We start from the raw sequence: 23,770 nt of genomic DNA, 5'->3' as shown, positions 1-23,770 counted from the left end.
CCACCAGAGGTGAAAGAATGTTCCATCATTTTCTTTACATTTCCAACATTTGTTATCAGACAAATGGTATATTTTGGCAAGTTTAACTGGGGTCATGTACCATCTATATATCATTTTCATTACATTTTCCTTCAAAGCATTACATGCAGTGAAGTTCAGCCCGTTGGTCCACAACCTTTCCCAGTCCTCAAACATGATATTATGCCCAATGTCCTGTGCCCACTTTATCATAGCCGATTTAACCATTTCATCTTGTGTATTCCATTTTAACAGCAAGTTATACATTCTTGAAAGTACCTTAGTCTTAGGTTCTAACAGTTCTGTTTCCAATTTCGATTTCTCCACCTGGAACCCTAATTTTTTGTCATTTTTAAAAACTTCTTTAATCTGAGCGTAGTGTAACCAGTCTCGCACTTTATCCTTCATTTTCTCCAAACTCTGCAATTTCCAATTGTCTCCATCTTTTTCTAATATTTCCCAATATTTTGGCCATTTGGCCTCCATATTGAGTCTTTTTCGGGCCTTAGCTTCCAGCGGTGAAAGCCACCTTGGAGTTTTATTTTCCAATAAGTCTTTATATTTTGTCCAGACATTAAACACTGCTTTTCTGACAATATGGTTCTTAAAGGCCTTATTGATCTTAACCTTGTCATACCATAAGTATGCATGCCAACCAAAAGCATTGTTAAAACCTTCCAGATCCAGAATATCAAAATCCAAACTCTTCTCTTCTTCTTCTCATGGCTTATGAGTTGTGGAGTGGCTCAAGACAAGTGGTCGCCCAAGAGAAGGGTTGTTGAGGTTCTCCATTGCCACACTGGTCATGGCTGACTTTGCACACTTCCTAGCATGGACCCAGTTCACTGGGGATTTAATCCTACGCAAGCAAGCCCCTCTAAAAAGAGCAGCCCATTTGTTTTGCACCCACCATCTTCTCACAGCTTGGGTTATATTTGTGAAGAAAATCTCCGAAAAATATGCTTAAAGCTGCGTCCTCTTGAGTCATTTGTGAGATGCCCCTGGGGGCTGAGCAAGTCGCTAGTCCTTCCTTAGCTTGCCATGGCAAAAACTAGCTTTGATCTTGAGCATCCGTATTTCTTTCTTAATTTTTTTAGTGATAATTTGTGTGCTTGAAAATACATTCTTATCTCACATAATAGTTGGAGGTTAGAGGCAGATAAATACTTTGAGGCATGCAATTTCATCAAGCCTGCGAGCAAGCCAAAATAATGTGATTTTGACTCTCTCTCTTCCCCCCCCCCCACCTCCCTTCATGTTAATGAGCTGCATCTCTCTGGGGTTTTCTTCTGGTTAAATAATTAATATGCAGATGCCTAGCTCTTGCTTTGCTATTTGTCATTCCACTTCTCTAGTTTGCATTGTTCATGGTTCTCTTTCAGAATCTTTCTTGATTTTACTCTTGTTTGTGAAAGCTCTACATTTCAAATATGCAACAGTTAATAAACGGGTTTTGCATGCCTGATTTTGTTGAGCTCCAGACCCAAACCATGATTGATTAGAGGCGAATTAACCCCAGCATGCATAAGAGGACACAGTCAAATTAAGACTCTTGGGCGGGGGGCAGCTGAAGACAAGGGAAGAATGAAGCCCCAAATGGGGCTCACTGAAGAGGAACTTCAGGTTTTCCTTTTCTGTGCTAAGCCAAGCAACCTGCATCTAACTTTGCTCCTGCCCTTTTCTTCTGCACTGACGCAAGGGAGCAAAAGACTAAACGACAGACAAGGCTAGTGTTCACGGTACAGCTATAAGCACCATTTGGTTAACAAATTTCCTGCACACCTTGCACTGCTGGGGCCTGGGGTGTAATGAGCAAAGTGCAATGAAATGAGCCGTGACAGCTCTTTAGATCTCTGCTGTGTGAGGACTTGCCCTCCACACCGACAGAGGAAGGCCTGCCTTTTCCCTTCCCATAACATTACCAGTTCCCTGTTGCATGGGAGGTGTTGCGTTCGCAAAGCAAAGGAAGGATTGAACTCTGATTAATAAGAATACACACAGAGACTTGAACCAGCAAGACTCTTGGAAGGTTGCGTATAATCGTCTCTCTGTGCTTGTCCGAGTCTGCAGCACCTGGCCCAGGTAGTTTTTATTCACAAAAGAGCTTTTTACAGAGTGTTCGAAAGAACCAATCAGATTTCCTCTGAGCATTTCCACAAACCCACATGGGGACAAGTTAAACTACTAAAACTAATTAAGCACAAATATTTCTGGGGTAAATAAGTTGAGAACTACAAAGAAGAGCATCTGGCAATCCCGGAGGTAATAAACAAGCAATACATATGATAAGAAGGATGGCCAGGAGGATAGCAATCAGTATCACCTTCATGTGAGATCTGTTTCCTGGCCCTAAGATTAACATCCTAAGATAAATACCGTATTTTTCGCTCTATAACACACACCTGACCATAACACGCACATCGTTTTTAGAGGAGGAAAACAAGGGAAAAAACATTCTGAATGAAACAGTGGGTATATCATTTTTGTGCTTCATGCTGTGGCCACAGACATGTGATCTGATGGTGAATTTGGGGTGACCCAATGCAAAAATCCTGAGAATCCCTGTGGATCCATGCTTTGTAACCACGTTTTTGCACCACTGCAGCCCCAGGCAACAGTGGGTGTGTGATTTTTGGGGGGCAGGCTGTAGCCATGGACATGCTATGTGATGGTGAATTTGGGCTGACCCAATGCAAAGATCCTGAGGATCCATGTAGATCCATGCTTTGTAACCACATTTTTGCACCATTGCAGCCCCAGGCAACAGTGGGTGCGTGATTTTTGGGGGGCAGGCTGTAGCCATGGACATGCTATGTGATCTGATGGTGAATTTGGGGTGACCCAATGCAAAGATCCTGAGGATCCATGTGGATCCATGCTTTTTAACCACATTTTAAGTGGGGAGGGAAGGAAAAACACAGAAGGGACAAGGAGCACGAGAGGGGTGTGCAGAGAAGCAGCTGGCTAAGAATGCAGGAGAGAGGTATAACGGGAGGGAGGAAAGGAAGGCAAAAGTTTTTCCTCACCTACCCACCCAAGCCAGCCAGCTCACTCGCGCGCTCTCTCTCTCTCTCGCTCTCTCTCTCTCCCTACTGCATGTTTTCAGCAGCACCGGAGCACAGAAACGACACTCTGCTTTCCCCTCTGCTTGCCTGGAGGGGAGGGGCTTTCCCTGCTCTTTGTTCCGTTTGAGCAAACACAGCAAGGAAACAGAGAAGGGTGGGCAGTAAGACCCTGAGGCAGAATGCAGGAAAGCAGCCGCTTCCTCTTTTCAGGTTTCCCTTCTCCGAGACGCGCGATTTGATTTTTGCCTGATTTTTTTTTTGCCTCCACTCGCACCATTTGGCTCCAGGGACCACACATTCGCTCAATAACACGCACAGACATTTCCCCTTCCTTTTTAGGAGAAAAAATCTGCGTGTTATAGAGGGGAAAATACGGTATATAAGAAACTACATCAAAGTAACTTGCCCACTATCTTTATGACACAGGATGCCTGCCTGGCGAAGCAACTGCTGTGTACTGCTGTGTATGTGACGCGAGAAGAGAGAAATGGGCAGCAGAGGCAAAAGGGCATGAAGAGGGCATGAATGTAGAATCTTATGGGATTTGATCAGAAATTATCGTCAATATATCAAAGCCAGTCAACACAATGCTTTCATCGTGGACACGATGGCTTGTTGTATATTTTATAATTCCTCATGGTAATCCCATCTGATCCCTACAGGAGGTACCGTATTTTTTGCTCTATAACACGCACCCGACCATAACACGCACGTAGTTTTTAGAGGAGGAAAATCCGTAGGCATGCCACCCGTAGGCATTCCCTCCATAACACGCACAGACATTTCCCCTTCCTTTCTAGGAGGAAAAAAGTGAGTGTTATGGTGCAAAAAATACGGTAATGCTGCAAGTATCTGATGCAATAAGTCAAGGGATGGCTCTACATTAGGAGGATCTGCCATGCATGTCTGAAGGCAGCCCTGTTTAGAGAAGTTTTTAATGCTTGAAGTTTTATTCTGTTTTAATGTTCTGTTGAAAGCCCCAGAGTGGCTGAGGAAGCCCAGCCAGATGAGCGGGGTAAAAACAATAAATTATTACAAATTATTTTTATTGTGGCCGGTGGAGTGGGTTTCTGAAATGGTCAGGTGTGCCAGGGCACTCTTAGGCTGTGTATACCCTGTGCATGCACGTGGCATTGGCCACAATCCATCTTTGTCTTGTATCCATCCTGCCGCTTCCTATGAAATGCTGTATTTCCATGTGTTTTCCTGCAAAGCAGCTTAGATCTCAGTTGAGAAAAAGAGCAACTTTTTGGTGATGCTTAAATCAGTAAGAGTAGGGGTTGCCAAACCTTTTTGGCCCATGGCATGTTTGAAAAGTGGTGGAACAGCTGTGGGCACCCTGCAGCCAAGCATGTGCTGAAATGTTGACTGCAATTGAATGCGGCTTTCCAGTTTAATTTCAGTGGGGCTGAGGGTGCTAGCGAAGGCATCTGTTCATCCATGGTGACTGCTGATAAGACCAACAGAGCTGAGCAAAATAATGGGAAAACTTCTACTGTACTTAAATCCAGTCCGTGTGGGATAGAGCTAGAAATGAGAGAAGACCGATTTGCTTGGGGTGGTGAAATAGCTTGTGCTGCTGTTATAGCCCTTATAAGAAGGAGAATAAGAGTTGTGCCCAAGACTGGAGGTCTAAAAACATTAGAAAGCCGTTTCTTCCCCATTTCCTGCAGTAAAAAGGGAGCTTTATCCTTTTCATTTCGGGGAGCAAAACAAGGGGAAGTTAAATTGGTATCGTCAGTACCAGACAGAAAATAAGTTGAAATTCATCGATTCACTTCCCTTGTCAGATTCAGAGCTAACCCAGATTTAAAGTGGTAACTCCATGTGTAGAATCTCCATCAAGTGCTTTGCATGTCAGTGTGGTGCTGGGAGGTCCACATTTGACTTAGGACCAAGAGAGGAGGTTTGATTTAACTCTTTCCTCCATTCTGTTTTCTGGTTTAAAAGTGCATACTAACGAACCACAGGAAAGGCACCTACCCGGGTAATTGGCTCATATTGTAGATTTTCAGTGTCTTTTACCTCCTGCTGCAGGGAGGTAAGACTGGGGGTGAACTGATCTAATACAGCAGAATTGTAGCATTTCAGCGTTTTGAGGAGCATATCCTTTCTGGTAAGTGCTATGAATACTCACTGAGACCCTTTTGTTTTCATCCACAGGTAATGCAAGTGGTCAAGGAGCAAATAATGAGATCACTGACCACGAAGCCTAGTTCTCTGGATCAATTCAAAAGTAAACTTCAGAACCTAAGCTACGCAGAAATACTGAAAATTCGCCAGTCTGAGAGGATGAACCAAGAAGATTTCCAATCTCGCCCAATTTTGTAGGTGTTCTCCTGTAGAAGGTCTGGCTTCCCCCTCCCCCCCCCCCCCGTTTGGGAGGTCTAACAAATATGAATGACATTTATGAACCCTTCAGGAATTGCTCTGTAATAAAACTGTCCAGGGGCAGCATTTCAAAGCAGGGCAGTCACATCAGCGTGGAATGCGCTCGCTTCCATCTGCAGAAATAAAAACATGCCTCTTTGTATTCACCTAAAGTGGATTCTTCTAATCCCTCTAGGGCTCAGAGTAGTTTATTTGCAGCAAATGATGCTTTGACATTTCCACCCTTTGTGTGCGTGTGTGCTTTTCCCCTCCTCTATGAATTTTCCTTTCTTGCCCAGTTCCTCGCCGAAAAGAAAATGTCACCATCAGTGAACCAGGCAAAATGAAGCCTGGAGCAAAAGCACAAAGTCACAAGGACCCCACAAAAGCAGACTGAATTTCCTTACTGCCTGGTGTGTGTGTGGGGGGGGGAGGCTGTTATCTAAAGGAGCTCCTGTATGCCTGTGTTAATGGATATTAATTGGTATTCCTTTTGCATCACTTTGTGCTCTTGGACCTGGAGGCAGACTGTCAACTTGTTTTTCAGCCTCTCTTGGGCCCATTTCACATTTTCACTGGAGCGACACGCTTGCCACTTCATCATGGCAGATCTCAGCCCATTTTTAGCAGTGAAACAAAATGGAGCTGGTATGCCTTGTCCATTATGCAACAGCATTTTTTGACTTACAGTCAAGTTTATTTTGAAACTTAATCTTCATTTTTCTTCTTGAGGGGAGCTAAGCACGACTGTAAACTAACCGGTCGCGCCATCCCAACGCTGCATCCTGTGACAGAATGTAAAATCAGCTATAAATGCTTGGAAAATGCTTGCATTTTCTGCCTGCAGGTCTTCATACCCAGCTGATTTTTAAAGACTCGGGAGACATTGACACAGTTTTTGAGGATGTATAATGTGAATTCTCAATGCACTGTAACATTACTTACTTCAGCTTATTGGCTGAATGAGTTTGATCCAAAGATAATAGTTATTCAGCACGATATTATGGTAGAGCCTAGCACCCCAGAGCTTATTCAAAAGCAGGCAGATCGTAGTCCGTGCAGAATCCCCATTGAGATGCTTGCACAGGGAAGCAGGCATCTGCCGGAGTTCTGGCACCGCTTGTGGCCAAGACTGCATGTGCTGCTTATCTGTCCCCATTGTGGGGAAAGCAAAGCCAGGAAACCATCAACCTCCCTTGCTTGGAATCCAGGACTTGAAGTTCCAAGCCAGCAGCAGACATTGCATGCTAATACTGTGTCTTCACTCTCCCCATTGAAAGCAACAAGCTCTAGGAGTGAGGTGCCACTCCTGGCGGCCTCAGCCTGGACGGCCCAACTTCCAGGCATGCTTGCTTTTGAGGCTCAGGGAGATACAAGGGAGGGTGACGTTACTGGTATCCCTGCCAGGAGAGGAGACAAAAAGAAGGGAGAACGAACGGCGTGAGGCAGATTTATTGAAAGGATAATATCCAAGTTCCCCAAGGCATTTTGAACATAGACCTTCTTCAGTCAATATATGAATTGAACTGCAATGTTAGGCAGGTGTGTTTTCTCCACCGTTTCCTTAACAGAACAAATGAGCAACTACACTGCTTTTGTGGTTCTGGTTTCCGGAGTGTAAAGAGAGCTGGTTTCTCAAATGGTAAAAGACGGCTTCATCCCCCTTGGAGATTTGGGGGTGGGGAGCAGAGAGCTATACTTCCATTGGGGTGTGTGTGTGTGTGTGTGTGTGTGTGTGTGTGTGGTGCAGCCCAGTCCCCTCATTGCTGGGCACATGACACAACCCATCCTTAAATATGCTATGTTTGGAGCAAAGCTCCAACGCCACAGGTGAAACAGAATATATACAGCTTCTCAAGGACCAGGGGTCCATAGTAGTTTGGGGCATTTGACTGTAACAAATAAAGAAGTGCACGTTGTACCTGGTTTGCCAATTAATTGCTAAGTTGAAACAGCCTCCTCCTCTTGCAAACAACTGGTAGCATTGCAGAGGCGGCTTAAGCTAAAGCATGGGCAGGAGAAAGGATTGCCCAAAGTGGAAATGTATTGCAGAGCGAGAACTCCAGTTAAGACTCAAAACCTGCAGGGGAAGTATGTGTGTGTGTAGTGTGAGTTTTTCTAGTTAGATGTGACTAAGTCTATGTCTGTTTGCTTGTGTTCTCCCCCCAACCCACTCTTTCCCAGGGAGCTAAAAGAGAAGATTCAGCCCGAAATTTTAGAGTTGATCAAGCAGCAGCGTCTTAATCGTCTTGTTGAGGGAACCTGCTTTAGGAAACTCAACAGTCGGCGGCGGCAAGGTACTAACCACATTTCTTTTTCCTGCCTCCTTCTCCTTTGCTCCTTTGTTTTTATTGACCACTATAAAAATAACCTTTATTGTTTTGTTAGGGAGCTTTCAGACAGGATGGAAAGAGTGCCTTTTAGCCTTTAAAACGTCACTTCTGTGTGTGTTCAGTGCAGCATAAAATTGGGGGAGAGCCGTTGATACACTGAGGGTGGACCTAGATATTATGGCAGGTGCAAAGGGAGGCCTTTAAGAAACAGCAGCGCCATATTTGTTTGTGTCATCAAGTGGCAGCCCGTAAGATGGCGTGATTGAATAGGAAATCCTGTGATATGATGAAATCATAACACAGGTTTGAATATCTCTAAATTGGTGGGGATTTTCTGAGGCCTGACAGGCCTTCTAATTCGGCCCACAAGGCTGCTTTCCCAAACACCTCCCCACAGCTGTTGTCACGTGTGAGATAAAGATGTGGCCAAGATAGGCTACCCCAGGGAATTTTCCTTGGATTCAGATCCTGAGCATCCATTTTCAGTTTCCATCTTATCTCCTCAGCTTTTTAGGAAAATGTGAGGTGCCCAATTTTCCCCCCTAGTTTCCCTGTCGGTCAAGTAATTTAAAAAAAAAAAAAAAGCCCAAGCCCATACTGTTAAAAGTGTCTTAGCTTAAAACTACATAAGGCATGATTACTTAAAGCAAATATTTCTGTTCAGATGGTCTGATGTGTTTCTTTACAGGAATTTGGGGCAGGTATTAAGTCCCGGTTTAGATCCTTCTGTCATTCTGCCTAGAATTATTTCACCCTTTCTCACTGTCTGCCTTCAGTGTCACAATCCATTAAGATCATGTGCACATTTTCTGCTTATTCTGAAACCAAGGAAACCGCCACTCAGTCTGCCTGACATAAAAAGCCTCCTTAGATTTCTGGCACATCTGCCCACTTATGAATAAGTGTTTCCTCTTTCTTGTGCTAATCACATGAGGGCCATTTCATGTGAAGGCTTTAACATAGCCATTTTCTGGGGGTTTTATCGCGCATCATATATTCCAAGTGTTATGGATGCTTGACAAAATATGCAGCATAGTAAAAAAAGTCTTAGCAAATCAATATGTGAAGCTGGTAGTTGCTACAAGCAGTGGGAAGCAAACAATCTAAAAATACTCTTAAGATAAATAAGAGGTAAAGTTATATTACTGGATATCTTATTTGTTGCACTCTGGTTATCAGAGCCAAAGGGAAACACCTAAAAATATCCAACCTTTTTCTCTGGGGAATAGGTTTGCTTCATTCAAACTATCAGGCAGCCTGTGCAGTTGGAATCCCTCTTGTCTGATCTTGTTTTAGCTGGCTAGGAGCAAACTGCCTTTAAAAAAAATACCCACTTAGAATCATAGAATTGTAGAGTTGGAAGAGATCCTAAGGGTCATTAGTCCAACCGCCTGCAATGTAGGAACATTCTTCTATAATAAACATTAAATGAACATTTATATGTTTATTAAATGGTGGTGCTCTGGGTAAAAAGCCCTGTTAGGAGGGAATTGTCTGGCACTGACCTTGTAAACTCATGACTGTGGCGGCCTGAACCTGCCAAGCAAATACTATTACCAGAAGCAACTCTTGACAAACCCTTTTAAGAACAATTATAGAGGGAGAAGATGAAGCTGGGAAGAGATGCAAATTCATGTGGCATCTTAATAAAAGCTTGCAGTGCAAAATAGGGACCTAAGAATCACAGTTGGGTGGGGGGGGAGAAGGTCCCTCTAGATATTGGTTGGCAAATCTTACTCCTTGCTGTGCTGCAGTCATGTGTTTCATTTCTGGATTACATGCTCTGGTTTGCTGCAATACAGATTAACGATCCTTACCGGCATTTTATTTCATCAGATAAATTTTGGTATTGTCGCCTTTCGCCAAACCACAAAGTCCTACATTATGGAGATTTGGAGGAGAGTCCCCAGGGAGAAGTTCCACATGATTCATTGCAGGATAAGTGTAAGTAGTTGAAATATCGCAACTCCTGTGTTTGTTTCCTTTTTCATTGCTTTGTGATGTAAAATGAGAAGATGTAAGATGGGCAAATGGAGAGGAGGAAAGGGCAAAGAAGGGTTTGGCAGGTGATTGGATCCTTAGATCTTTTTTGCTTTCTCCCCTAAAACCCCAAACGCTTTTTCAACACGACAGTTGTTGAATGTTGCAGCACTTAATTCCTTCTCCTCTGCTAGCTTCTAATTAGAATCCTTCCTTTAGGGACTTCTCTCAGCCCTCTTACTACAGGCTGGGCCTGTTTCATCAGGTTCATTAGCCAAGAAGTTGACTCATGGTAACTTTGAACAATAGGAGGAAGCACCAAACGAGAAAAGGATGAAGAAAGCCACACTTCCTGTTCTTCTGCGTTAAATATTAGGGGTAGTCCTCTTTAAAATGAAGACAAAACAATTTATTTGCAATCCCTGTATTGAACGCTGAAAGCAGCGTATAAATGCAATTATATAAAGTTGTGCTGTACTTTTAATTTTTCTCTTCCACAAGCAGGGATTTTTCTTCACTAATTAGTATTTTATTTTAGGAGTTTTCACAGAATATATTTGACCGGAATGCAACACAACAGTACAATCTCCATATATTTTCTGCCAGGATAACTTAATTTCTCTTAAAATCCACTGCTGGCTCAGCCCCAATGTTTGCTTTAGCTGTTCCTCTGACTTTCTTCATTCTGTTCTTATGTTCCTTACGCTGTTTCCCAGAAGTCTTTTTCTTTTCATACAAACCATGCCTGGCTAGTCTGTGCTTTGATTCATTTTTCTTTGCATAGTCAAGGGGATGATAGATTATGCCAAAGCCTCTTGTCTTCCACCTCCAAAATGAGTCCTTAAGCCAAAGACGAAAATGACATCTGGGGTTGTCTTGTACATTTTGGCCAACTTTTCACGGATTTCAGTTTTGGGAACAGTGGCCTTTCCAGGATGAAGAACATCTATCACCATTTGCTTACGCTGAAGCAGCCTGTTGGTCATGAACTTCATTGTTCGGATGGTGACCATGGCGGCGTCTCCCATAATTAGTATTTTTTAAAATAGAATTTGATTGTTCTCTGATAGCTAAACCCTAGCATGCAATTCTAAGCACTGCTTGTTGGGGAGGGATTATTTAAAAAACACTCAAACAGAGCATTCAGTGACTATACAAATGTCAGAGGTAATAAGCTTGAAATGTGTTTGTCCCCTGAGGAAAATGCCTGGGGTTTCCTTCACACCAGTTGGCTGAAAGATACAGAGATAAGGACCTCAGCAGAGTGTCTTAACAGCACCAGTTTATAGTCAGACTCGCTTATTTTCATTGCTTCACAGATTGGCCTCACGGCTGTTCCAGCCTTTTTATTGCAATCCTTCATCAGAATCTAGGACAAGGTTTCTTATCACTTCACTAAGGCTCTGGCGCCGAGAGGAGCTGCTTACTTCTCCTTGTGCTCAGAGAAATGATACCGAATGCTAGAGTGGAATGAAAGATGATGATGAGGCAGTCAGTCTTGAATAACTTTGAAATGTGTCTTTGATAGCTGAACTCACTCATCCAGCCCAGACCTCTATTAACTGTGAAAGCATGCTGTGCTATGTAAGTCCATGCTGAAAAATTTTGAAATGCCTAGCCAGATTGCTACTGACATTCCACTACTAGGTACAGCTATCGTCAATCCAAAATAGGACTTCTGCCCATAAAGAGTGAGGTTCCATGGAAGCCACCTCTCTTATTGTTGGCACCTGTCTGTCTCAAGAGCCAATGGAGTGTGCCTCTGGGGGAGAAGACAGGCTGCTACATTAGCAGCACCAAAGTGACCTCCTTGGGGTGCAAGCTTGGGCATGTGTATGAAGGTCCTGAGCTGCCCAGACAACAAGACCCCCCTCTTGGCCTCACTGATGTGGTCCAAAGGAAAGCTAGAATAATAGTTGGTACTAGCTTGACTGCAGGAGTTATTCATATATATGGCATTGTCTGAGTACAGTGAGAAGGGAAACACACTAAAAGGAAAGCAATTGCCAGTTTTAAACCTCTCAGCTGCCTTGTGTGAGAGAGATAAAGGAGGCAAAGCCCTCAAATATTCCATGGGTAAAGGTAAAGGGACCCCTGACCTTTAGGTCCAGTCGTGACCGACTCTGGGGTTGCGGCGCTCATCTCGCTTTATTGGCCGAGGGAGCCGGCATACAGCTTCCGGGTCATGTGGCCAGCATGACTGGCGAACCAGAGCAGTGCACGGAAATGCCGTTTACCTTCCTGCCAGAGCAGTACCTATTTATCTTCTTGCACTTTGATGTGCTTTTGAACTGCTAGATTGGCAGGAGCAGGAACCGAGCAACGGGAGCTCACCCCGTCACAGGGATTCGAACCACCAACCTTCTGATCAGCAAGTCCTAGGCTCTGTGGTTTAACTCACAGCGCCACCCGTGTCCCAGCGCCACGGTTACCTTCTTACATGGTTACCTTCCTACAATCTTGTGTTTCACTCTCGGTATCCTTCATTGTCTTCAGCGTGACTGACGTTCCAGATTCAGTGCTGTAATTTAGAAGAGATTAGCATAGATGTGCAGCACACATCAGCTGAACTTAACATTCACTAGCTGAGCAAGCTAACTGACCAGCTTCTCTTCATCTTAAAAATACAGTAAACATAGCTCTGTGTGAAGTGTGCGTGCAAAGGGGACTGCGGAATAGGACAGAGGAGGAGGCATGGGAATGGAGGGGATCTGTGCAAGGGAAAGTTTAAGAAAGCAAGGAGAAAAGTGGATGGGGAAAGGCAGTGGAGGTGAAAACGGAGGTTGCGAAAAAGAAGGGATTAGGACCCAGCTCATAGTAGTAGAATCTTTTCTGGGTTGTTCATTATTATGTTTTTTTAAGGGCATTAGGTTTGCTAGATGTACCATGCAGAACCATCTTTGGCCCTAGTGGTCAAGAGAGATTTGTTCCAATAATAATAATAATAATAATAATAATAATAATAATAATAATAATAATAATAATTTATTTGTACCCCGCCCATCTGGCTGGGTTTCCCCAGCCACTCTGGGCGGCTTCCAACAAAGATGAAAGATACACTAAAATGTCACATATTAAAAACTTCCCTGAACAGGGCAGCCTTCAGATGTCTTCTGAATGTCAGGTAGATGTTTATCGCTTTGACATCTGATGGGAGGGCGTTCCACAGGGTGGGCGCCACTACCGAAAAGGCCCTCTGCCTGGTTCCCTGTAACTTGGCCTCTCACAGTGAGGGAACCGCCAGAAGGCCCTTGGAGCTGGACCTCAGTGTCCGGGCAAAACGATGGGGGAGGAGATGCTCCTTCAGATATACTGGACTGAGGCCGTTTAGGGCTTTAAAGGTCAGCACCAACACTTTGAATTGTGCTCGGAAACATACTGGGAGCCAATGTAGGTCTTTCAAGACCGGTGTTATAATTAGAATCGTTCTTTATTTCATGCATACAGAACTCCGTTCCATAGCTTAGAAGGCAATTCTCTAGTCTTTGTTCTTCTGGAAGCTTTGTATGTCAGTGAGTTGTGCCCCTGGTGTTTTCACTGGCCACTTTTCTGGACAAACAGCGACGTGTCTGGCCTTAGGTGTGGGTACTCTTTATTAGGAGAGCGCCTTCTGTCATGAAAGAATGCAGAAAGGGGGGAAAGTTTGCAGAAAGGAAAACAGAGAAGACGGGAGATTTGAAAAGACAAGTCTTGACTTTAAGGCCCCATGAATAAGTTTTGTGTGCTGAAGGCTACTATACAAAGAAATGCCATTAATAATACCTTTAACCTTTGTCATTTCAAGCAAGATATAACAGCTTGTTGCCTGGATAGAGAACTGACGAAATGAAATATGTCTCTGCTGAGTCTTGCTCAAACAGAAGAGGGGATAGATGCTTACCTTGCGCCATATGAAGCCTTTCCAAATAAAGATTATAGATTGCAAGGGGGTTTGACACAGCCTTTCCACATCAGTCTGAGAAACACATAGGCAGGTTGTTGCTGCTGCTGTTGTTGTTGTTGTTGTAATATTTTGCCTCAAATTGGCTTGCATTTGAAGCTATGAATGTTGTTTCTCTGACTTAATTCATTTGAGCATGCTTATTTTTCCCCAGCCCCGATTGTTGCCTGCTTGTGTGAGGGCTTCAGTGCAAGCCTGGACATGGGAGCTGTGCCACTGCAAGCCTTTGCAAAGTGTATTAAACCACCGTCCTCTGAACCCAGGCAGCCCACACACAAACATCTTGCATGCGGATTGGGAATGGGGGGAGCCTCTGGGTGTGAGAATTGGCTAGGAAGATTCTGGTGAGGTCTGAAAGTTACTCCAGTAGGAAATACAGCTCTTTTCCCTGCAGTAGTGGATTCAGTGACAGAGGGTTGATTGAAACAAAATTAAAATAAATAAAAATAAATAAAAATCCTTCCAGTAGCACCTTAGAGTCCAAGTTGGTTGCGTTTCATAAATACCAAATGGATGCTACCTCTGACAAGTAACATAACTACACACGCGTGTAGACATGTAACATTTAGACAGGATGCCTATCCTCACTTATTGGGAGTAGGACCCAGACTGATTCTTTTGGATCCATTTCAAGCAGGTATTTGGTCTGGTTTGGGCACTGAAAGCTCCTTAGTTCCCCTGTGTGGCGGCCTGTGTCAGGAGGAGAGTGTCTCCTGTTGACACTCCTTGACCTCTCAACAGCTTTTGAGACCATCAGTCATCGTATCTTTCAAGAGCAGCTTTTTTAGTTGGGAGCAAGAGCCCTGGGCAAGATAAAGTGAATAACTAATAATAATAATAATAATAATACTACAAGGGGCATTCATGAAAGATTTCCCCTGACGTACTTTCTGCGGACTGAGACAAACGAAATGGGGCACAGTTATTAGTCCTTCTCTACATAGCTACCAGCAAGAGTCAAACACTTCTTCCAGCGCTTTATGTAGCTGTGGAAACCTCGTCTGTAGAAGTGGGCAGGTTGCGTCAGAAGCCACGACTTGACCTCAGAAATCAGCATTTCGTTGTCTGGAAAAAGCTTGCCCTTCAAAAATAACTTCATTTTAATGTTGTTGTTTTTAAAAAAGTTGTCTATCATATGTTATCCTTGTAAACTGCTTCAGGATTTATTTTATGTGAAATGATACATAAATTGAATAAATATAATCTCATCTTTCTGGCTCCTTTCCCGCATCGGATGCTGGAAGATGGTAGAAGGGATGTCACTTCTGACATAGCGCTTTTGTCTTGCCTCTTGTTTCATGCCACAGTTTTTTCACACCTTGGAATATCTCTCTCACCCCCTCTTTTTCTTTTGCTCCAGTGCCCGTGGCAGACATAAAAGCAGTTGTGACAGGAAAGGACTGCCCTCACATGAAGGAGAAAGGAGCAAAACAAAACAAGGTATCATTTTGAATAAAATGCAACGACTTCTTCGTTAGAAAACTCTGCATTTGACAGAATAGCACATTTGTTAATTCTACTTCAGAGAATTTGTGAAATTCGTTTTGAGGTTTTCATTTTTAACTTGTTCCATGACAGAGGTTTGAAGCAGGTAGCTATACTTAAAGAAACACCCTATGAATCCAACAGAATAACATCTTTACATAAGTAGAAAACACAGTATTATTAAAACCATTCTATGAATGCCCAATTTAAGCCAAGTGAAATGGAAGAGCCATATAGCAGTCCCTGAAGATCAGCTTTTAACAAACCCCCAGAAGGTAAGCAATTCCATAGCTGTGAGACAGTTCCTGGTTAAGAACTTTGCTTCAGGATGAGAACAGAAATTGTGCTCCGGCGGCGTGGCAGCAGCAGCAGCAGGAGGCCTCATTAACTAAAGTGGTGCTTCAGGTTAAGAACAGTTTCAGGTTAAGAACGGACCTCCAGAATGAATTAAGTACTTAACCCGAGGTACCACTGTACACTGGAAGCACGCTTTCAAGAGCAGCTTTCCCAATGGGCAAATGGGAGGGTTTCCCTTCTAGGTGATGGGGTGAAGGAAAACCCAGATGTAACAAAAATAAGGGCTGGCATTTTGATGATGACGACATAGTGTGAGCCCTGCATAAAAGCTGTGTGCGCAAGCTTCTGAGATTGCACAATAAACCCATGTCTAGAAGGACCTTGGGTATGTAGGGGAGCTGGTTCCCTCCACGGGTGTGAATGGAGGAGCCGTTCCAGTTGCAGGTTGCCCTGGAAAGAGGTGTCTGGGTGGAGTGACAGGCTCTTCTTTTTATGTGCAAAGTACTTGGGTTCACATTCCCCCAAGTTTCACAGCGGATTAGAACTTCCAAAGGATATTTTCATCCTTCTGCCCTTCATTATGCATAGCAACTGCTCTGGTGTTTATGCATTGGCAGAGCAGAAGTGACAGAATGCTGCTGCCGCAAGCAAAGGATAGATTTGGCAGAATGTCCTTACCGGTGGTTTCATCATCTCTCCCTTTGCCAGCATACAGCTTCCATCCTTCCAGAGGGATCGCTTAGCAATAAATAAGCGCAATGTTGTTTGGGTACTCAATGTCAAGGCTATCTGGAATAGCTTGATGAGACACAATCTAATTCACTCGTTTTTCTGTCTGCCGGGCTTCGAAATTGGCTTTAATTCTAAGTGGTCCCACTGTAAATGTCATTTTCGTTATTTTCTTGTATTATCTGAATACGTTGTGTGCAAAAAAACGAAACAAAACAACCCACAGAACAAAAAGCAACCCTGGTATTGCTTTAAAAAGCCTTTAAATCAAAGATGTCCAAGGGAATCTTGACTACAGGTAACAACAACAACAACAACAACAACAACAACAACAACAACAACATTTCTATCCTGCCTTTTTCCCTGACAGTTATTCAAGGCAGATTATATATAAAACAGAAGCAACTGAAAACATAGGTGGGGCTTTAAAGGTCAAAACCAGCACCTTAAACCTGACCCTGTACTCCACCGGGAGCCAGTGCGGCTGGTAAAGCACTGGATTAATGTGATCCTGCGACGAGGACCCCGTAAGGAGCCTTGCCGCAGCATTCTGCACCCACTGGAGTTCCTGTGTCAGCTTTAAGGGCAGCCCTGCATAGAGCAAATTACAGTCATTACCTCAGGTTAAAGTAGGTCCAAGTGAAGTATTTTCGGGTTCTGGTTTTGCCGCATGCGCAAACGCTCACAATGACGTCACACGCATGCACGGAAGCGGCGAAACACGACATGCACAGTCGTGTGTTACGCTTACTTCAGGATGCGAACGGGGCTCCAGAATGGATCCTGTTCGTATCCAGAGGTACCACTGTACAGTAATCCAGCCTGGAAGTAACCATCGCATAGATCACTGTGGCCAGATTGGGGCAAGAAAGGTAAGGGACCAACTGCTTGATACGACAGTTACCTGTTGTAATTTGTGAGTTACCTGTACGTCCAGTTGCCTCCTCACAGCCAGGTGGGGGTGAGGTTCTCCCAAGCCCAAGGCTTCCTGCTTCTCATTCACATGGTGCTGTGCTCAGTAATTTGCCATGTGGTGGGACAGACCCCTTTACACCAGTGTTGCTTCAGCTTACTGGGGAAGGCCAGCTTAAGGAGGGTGGTGAGGTCAGTGGTTAATGGGTGCACTGGGGGGAGCGCCTGATGGGTTCTGCTGGTGCGTTGAACCTTGCTGACACCCTGTGCCACCTCACCTTTGTCCAGGCAGGCTGCTCTGTCCACCTAAAAGAACCATTACTGGTTACACTATGAATTATCACAGCGTGTGAACCAAGCCTAGGAAACTTGTTAAACTCATATTAGGCCCCTTTTCAGGTAAATATTTCATTGTCTCTTTTCAGGAGGTGCTTGAGCTCGCATTCTCCATCTTGTACGATTCCAATGGGCAGCTAAATTTCATTGCTCCTGACAAGCATGAGGTAAATCGTGTGTGGTTCTATTTGTGTATTAAAAAGAAAAAGAGGGATTACCTTGTTGAATTACTTTGGTCAGCACTGAACAGTTTCTGGAATTCCTGAAGAACCACCTAAGATTATGTTGTGGTTTTTCCACAGATCTCCAAGATGCTCTTTAGCTGATCACGGGTACTTTGGTTATAGCTAATCCTTGTATGTGCTAAGACAAACTTGTTCCCAGCAAAAAGGTCCACAAAGCAGCTGTGAGCTTCTCTCTGGCAGCCTGCGCATTCACACTAAACCATGATTTGCGCAAACCAGCCACGGTCTACCTTCCTAAAGGCAGGTGGCGAAGAGATTAAGGGCTCACCTTCTCTCCCCAACATGCTCTGCTCCTGTCCAGCCTCACTTACCATCTTGGCTACCACCAAATGTCCTGATTTATTACTTCCATTCCTCAGTTTGGTCCCAGACTTGAAGAAGCACCTGGTCAAGTTTGAACTGCTATTTTGTTTGATATAGCGCTTTTTGAGATCCTCTTCTTAGAAAATGTAAATATAACAGTGGAAGCCATGTTCAGGCAAGTGCAGAGGCAAAATCAAAGAGGACTTCCTCCTTTATTGGGCTATTCTTTGTTGAGGTGGATTCCACAATCCTTCACCCAAAGCACCTCTTTTTATTTGACTCCCCACCACCCGTGCTATTTACAGTGAATTCCAGCCAAAGACTTTCAAGAACTCTTCTTTAACTACAGTGTGGATGATTTCTTCTAAAATAATGTGTATAGAGCACATTCTGTTTGGCTTTGTCCTCTTTCGTCCCTTGTCATGTTCATATAACGATTTTTTCATCCCCCACCCAGCCTGGTGCTGCACACAGTGAGCTCTAGCTATTTTTAAGCTCAGCCTTATTTTGTAACACACGGTCAGCTAAATTTAAAACTCCTCTTTCGGCATGGAATCTAAGAGAATCCTTTATATGATAAAAACACTGCTATGGCTCATTTAATTTTCCACTTGTAAACTAGGACACAGGCCAGTATGATTGAAATCTTTATTTTTAGACAGTTCCATTCAAGCACTTTTGTTCACAGTTGCATAAATGGTTTTTAGTAAGAAATTTGAGTGGCTGATGGAATAGGATTTGATGGTTGTTCATGAAATCCCCTAGGACTGCTGCTGATTTAAAACAGTTGTTTAGCCCGTGTTTATCTGGAACTGTCAGCTTCAGGGTGATGCTGCAGTTTTCGATTATTATTTTTAAAGGAGGAGAAACGTTTGTTTCGTATTCACAGCTGAACCCAGCATTCAGAGTGTAGCTTTTAAAGGTCCAGCGACACTGACATAATTCTGATTCTTAAAACGCTCAGGGCAATGCAAGACCTCACAATTCCCAAAATAGAGCCAATGACATAATCTGCAGACTTTATATTGGTATCATGCATTACTAATTATACAGTTTTGCATTTACTTTCCATTTGCGTTCATCATTTTTCATCATTTTTCATAATATGGATGGATAAATACACACACCCCCAAATGAAGAAATAGTGCACCGGTTTTGATCCGGTTTTCACTCTCGGAAGGTCGCGGTTCGAATGCCCACGACAGGGTGAGCTCCCTTTGCTCGGTCCCTGCTCCTGCCAACCTAGCAGTTTGAAAGCACATCAAAGTGCAAGTAGATAAATAGGTACCACTCCGGCGGGAAGGTAAACGGCGTTTCCGTGCGCTGCTCTGGTTTGCCAGAAGCGGCTTAGTCAAGCTGGCCACATGACCCAGAAAAACTGTCTGTTGACAAATGTTGGCTCCCTCGGCCTATAGAACCAGATGAGTGCCGCAACCCCAGAGTCGGCCATGACTTAACAGTAAGAGGTCCTTTACCTTCCCCCCTTTTTTTTAATGAAGTAGCATATCATGCTTCCGCCTAAATATGATGAGCCCTCCCAGGTTAGTTGCCACAGATTTACTTTGATGAACGAGTGAATCCAAAATTAAAGCTAGTTCTGCAATCAGAAAAGAGGCTCTGGATGATGATAAAACTAATACTAATACTAATAATAATATATGTCAAGTCAATTCTTCCACAAAAGAAAGGAAGTGAAGTGGCCAGCAAGGGATGGTTACACCACAACATGTCTTCCCTGCAAGAGGCTGGATGCAGAGGGTTTTTTGCATCTTCCCCACAAGAAGTTAGTCCCAGGAGGTGACTTAACATCCCCAGAATTATTTCACTGCTGTTCTGATTCATTGAGAACTTTGGATGTTTCCCAGTTGTGGATCTTCCACTGTCATGTCTTTGATGGCAAGTGATGCATTTTCCCCATACAGTGGTACCTCGGGTTACAGATGCTTCAGGTTACAGACACTTCAGGTTACAGACTCTGCTAACCCAGAAATATTACCTCGGGTTAAGAACTTTGCTTCAGGATGAGAACAGTTTCAGGTTAAGAACGGACCTCCGGAACGAATTAAGTACTTAACCCGAGGTACCACTGTATTGAGAATGATGTATGAGCTCCAGATAGAAATACAGTTCACATGCATCTATGCCACAGCTGAAATGTGTGAGGTGCTGTCTTAGGCATTTACCCTAGAAACACAAGTCACCTCTCCCTTCTTCCCTATTTTCATGTAACATCAGAAGCTGCATTGAAGAAAAGTAACTTGGCTGTATAATGACCTAAGATAGTATTTTTATCTTAGATGGTGTTGGGGGATGAGTGTTCAGACCCCTGGACACTCACTTGTGGGGTGCCTCATGGTTCTGTCCTCTTCCCCATGCTTTCTAACATCTAAATGAAGCCACTGGGAGAGATCATCAGGGGGTTTGGGCTGGGTGTTCATCCATTGCCAATGAAACCCAGCTCTTGCTTAAATTGGAACCAGTGAGGGAGGTGAACGTCCTTGTGTTAGTGTCTGGAGATGGTTGGAAGATGGCTTGTGCCTAATGGATTGAGGCTGAATCCTGACACGACAGAAGTACTGTTTGGGGGGGCAGGGGGTGGTGAGGGACTCCCTGGTTCTGAATGAGATAACTGTGCCCCTGAAGGACCAGGTGTGCAGCCTGGGAGTCATTTTGGACTCACTGCTGTCCATGGAGGCACAGGTCAATTCTATGTCCAGGGCAGCTGTCTTTGAGTTGTATCTGGTACCCCAGCCAAGACCTTGCCTGCGCACTGTTTTGACAGAGTGGGACATGCTTGGACTGCTGCAATGTGTTTTATGTGGCACTACCCTTGAAGGCAACTCAGAAACTACAACCAATCCAGAATGTAGCTGCCAGACTGATGACTGGGAGTGGCTGCCAGGACCCTATAACACTGATCCTAAAAGATCTACATTGGCTCCCAGTATGTTTCCGAGCACAATTCAGTTCGTTGGTCAGGAACTTTAAAGCCCAAAACCCGAAACGGTTGTGGCCCTGTATACCTGAATGTCTCAGACATGGAGGTCCAGCTCCGAGGGCCTTCTGGCAGTTCCCTCACTGCAAGAAGTGAAGTTACAGGAAACCAGGCAGAGAGCCTTCTCAGTAGTAGTGCCTGCCTTGTGGAATGCCCTCCCATCATAGGTCAAGGAGGTAACAACTACACAACTTTCTGAAGGCAGCCTTGTATTGGGAAGTTATTTTATGTTTTATGTTTTATGTTTTGCTGTGTTTTTATTATGTTGGAAGTTACCCAGAGTGGCTGGGGCAACCCAATCAGATGGCAATGGTATAAGTAATTAATAATAATTATCATCGCCATTGTCATCGTCATCCTTTCTCTTATAGGCCCAGACTGCCAAAATGTTTGCAACACAGAGCTTCTGCTGTTTATTTATACATTCCGACTGCAGTGAATATGGCATGCTTTTGCAGACTGATGCACTTATGCAAGGCGGAATAACGCAGCTCTTCCTTCCCTTTCTCCCCCCTTCCCTTCTAGTACTGTGTGTGGACAGATGGCCTAAATGCCCTTCTTGGAAAGGATATGATGAGTGAACTGACACGTAATGACTTGGACACTCTGCTCAGTATGGAGATAAAGCTGCGCCTCCTGGACCTGGAAAACATACAGATCCCAGATGCTCCCCCTCCCATTCCAAAGGAACCCAGCAACTATGACTTTGTATATGACTGTAACTAAAGCTACTCACACTGCTGAGACTTGCAATCTAAACTGGAAGTGCTATAACTGGAGAGTTGATTGGTTTTTCTAAAGAAGAGAACAATATATGCACATTGGACTTCATTTTTTTGGGGGGGGGATGCAAAACATTTATTTCCTCTTGCTTTTCTACCCTTCCCTTTGGCACCGTCTTCCCCGCTGCTAATGAAAAGCACTGCTTTGCATTAACTTCTCACCACCACTGGGCAAGATCTGATGAACATTCCAACCTGAAAGGCGAACCAAGAGGAACTTCCTTGTTTTCTGAAATGCTGGGATACACATTCCAAACAAAAGGACAAAACACACAATCCCCCAGACTACAGCCAGCATTGCAGGTGCTTTAACTGGAAGCAGAGAAGAGGAAAGTCTTCTGCAAGTGGAGGAGGGCAAGAGGTCTCTTTTCATGGAGTCAGCTAAAGAGCTGACCAAAAATGAAAACGAAGATGATTCACTGCTTTCAGCTTCTACACCATTTGTCATGTCCCTTAACACCAGCACCCTCCCCATTTGTGCTACATCACATAACTGTTTCTTAAGACGATGAGTCTACAGGTCTTTGCTGGAAACATTTCTAATCTAATATCTCCCCCACGTGATTTCCACACTTTCAACGAAGCCACTTGCTGTTTTGTGTCCCTATTGTGTACTTATATATCACAAAAAGGTGGGGGTCTTTTGTCCTGAGCGGGATTGTGGTTATTTTGTGTGCAAATGCGGCAGACGCCATAGATACCGAAAAGTGCTATGTATTCAGGTTTCCGTATAGACATGTGATTTCCAAGGGATTTGGTTTTGTACAAAACATCAGAACAATTGTTTTTGCCAAATATATATTTAAATAAGAACAAAAATAGTATTGTGTGTACTTTTTCAAAAATTACCTGTGTGTTAATTTCCGTTTGGCACCTGGAACATTTGCCCTTGGAGATGAAATATGCACCAACATTCCCATCAGAATTGCTGTTGAATAAAATTGGACTTGTGCTGATTCTTGGAATTCTGTCTTTATTCTAAGATTCTTGTACATTCTCATTTCTGACTATTCTGCTCCTTATGGATGGAAGGCAGGACAAGTGTGAGTTGGGTAAAAAAGCATCCTGCTGTTACAGCTGGCTTGAAAGAAATAGCTATAGTCTTCACGACCGTTAGCTGTAGAATAATTGAGCTGGAAAGGGACGATCAGGATATCCAGACCTCAAAAGTGGACCATGCAGCTGCCAGCCCCACACAGGGGAACCTACGTAATCCAACCAAGCAAACCAGATGTGGTTCTAGCAAGTCTATAGCTATAGACAATGTATGAAAGTAAACCAAGGCTGAGGAACCCTTTTTTAATGTGAAAAGGCAGCATTCCTTCAATAGTGATTTCTTGGGGGAAGGTACCCCTGAGTCACTTCATTTTTGTCTCTGCCACTACTTTCTGTCTTCCCCCATTGGCACAATTAGGCTTTAGGAGGAAGCTCCCATTGTCACCAGTAGGAGGCTTTCTTAAAAGCTCAATTGCTGCGGAGGGTTGGGGAGTTTCATTGAAACTGCAGCATGCTGGGAAGGGAGGATGAACCATGCACACACAGCAATTAGACTTGGGAAAAGGCTCTCATTGTCACCTAAGAAAAGGAGTCATTCAGCTATGCCCAAGCGTAAAGGTGAGTTGAGAAATGGCCTGGGAATATCCTAAAGGGGATTTTGCTGAATATAATTCCATTTCCGTGGCATCCATCACCTCCCTGTTGGGTCTGTTCTGTGTTACTTTTGAGCCAATTTATTACTTTAGTATTATTGCCTGGTACATTATGTTGCTGCCTTTTGTTTTATCAGTTTTCTTCTGTACTGTTGTTTGCTCAATGATTCTACCGATTGTATTGTAAGCTGTTGTGAGGGTGGGTGTGTGTTTTAAGAAAAACAGGAGAAAATTTGTTGAATAAAATCTGCACATTCCTGAACCTCAATATCTTTTTTAAAGAGGAAATAGATCGCTGCGTAAATACGCGCACCAGTATGTTCAGAAAACT

General features: G+C 43.8%; 1 protein-coding gene and 1 pseudogene across 12 annotated transcripts in view; one reads left to right on the top strand and one right to left on the bottom strand.

The window, feature by feature from the left end:
- Window positions 1–22,746, top strand: part of ELMO1 (engulfment and cell motility 1) — a 299,706-nt gene extending 276,960 nt beyond the window's left edge. For all 11 annotated transcript variants that reach the window (XM_083706317.1, XM_083706312.1, XM_083706315.1 and 8 more), the window contains 6 exons: window positions 5,247–5,410; window positions 7,638–7,750; window positions 9,623–9,730; window positions 15,067–15,146; window positions 17,555–17,632; window positions 21,534–22,746. In XM_083706317.1, coding sequence (XP_083562443.1) covers window positions 5,247–5,410; window positions 7,638–7,750; window positions 9,623–9,730; window positions 15,067–15,146; window positions 17,555–17,632; window positions 21,534–21,734 — 744 coding nt within the window. In that variant the 3' untranslated portion in view covers window positions 21,735–22,746. The remainder of the gene's footprint in view (window positions 1–5,246; window positions 5,411–7,637; window positions 7,751–9,622; window positions 9,731–15,066; window positions 15,147–17,554; window positions 17,633–21,533) is intronic.
- LOC310828688 (small ribosomal subunit protein eS24 pseudogene) lies at window positions 10,294–10,806 on the bottom strand (annotated as a pseudogene). Its single transcript has one exon. The product of its transcript is annotated as a small ribosomal subunit protein eS24 pseudogene (transcript).
- Window positions 22,747–23,770: the final 1,024 nt, after the last annotated feature.

Source organism: Podarcis gaigeae, assembly GCF_964106915.1.
Source record: "Podarcis gaigeae genome assembly, chromosome: 12".
Taxonomy (NCBI): Eukaryota; Metazoa; Chordata; class Lepidosauria; order Squamata; family Lacertidae; genus Podarcis; species Podarcis gaigeae.
Note: the sequence above shows the minus strand (reverse complement) of the source record. Positions and strands in the feature narration are given on the sequence as shown.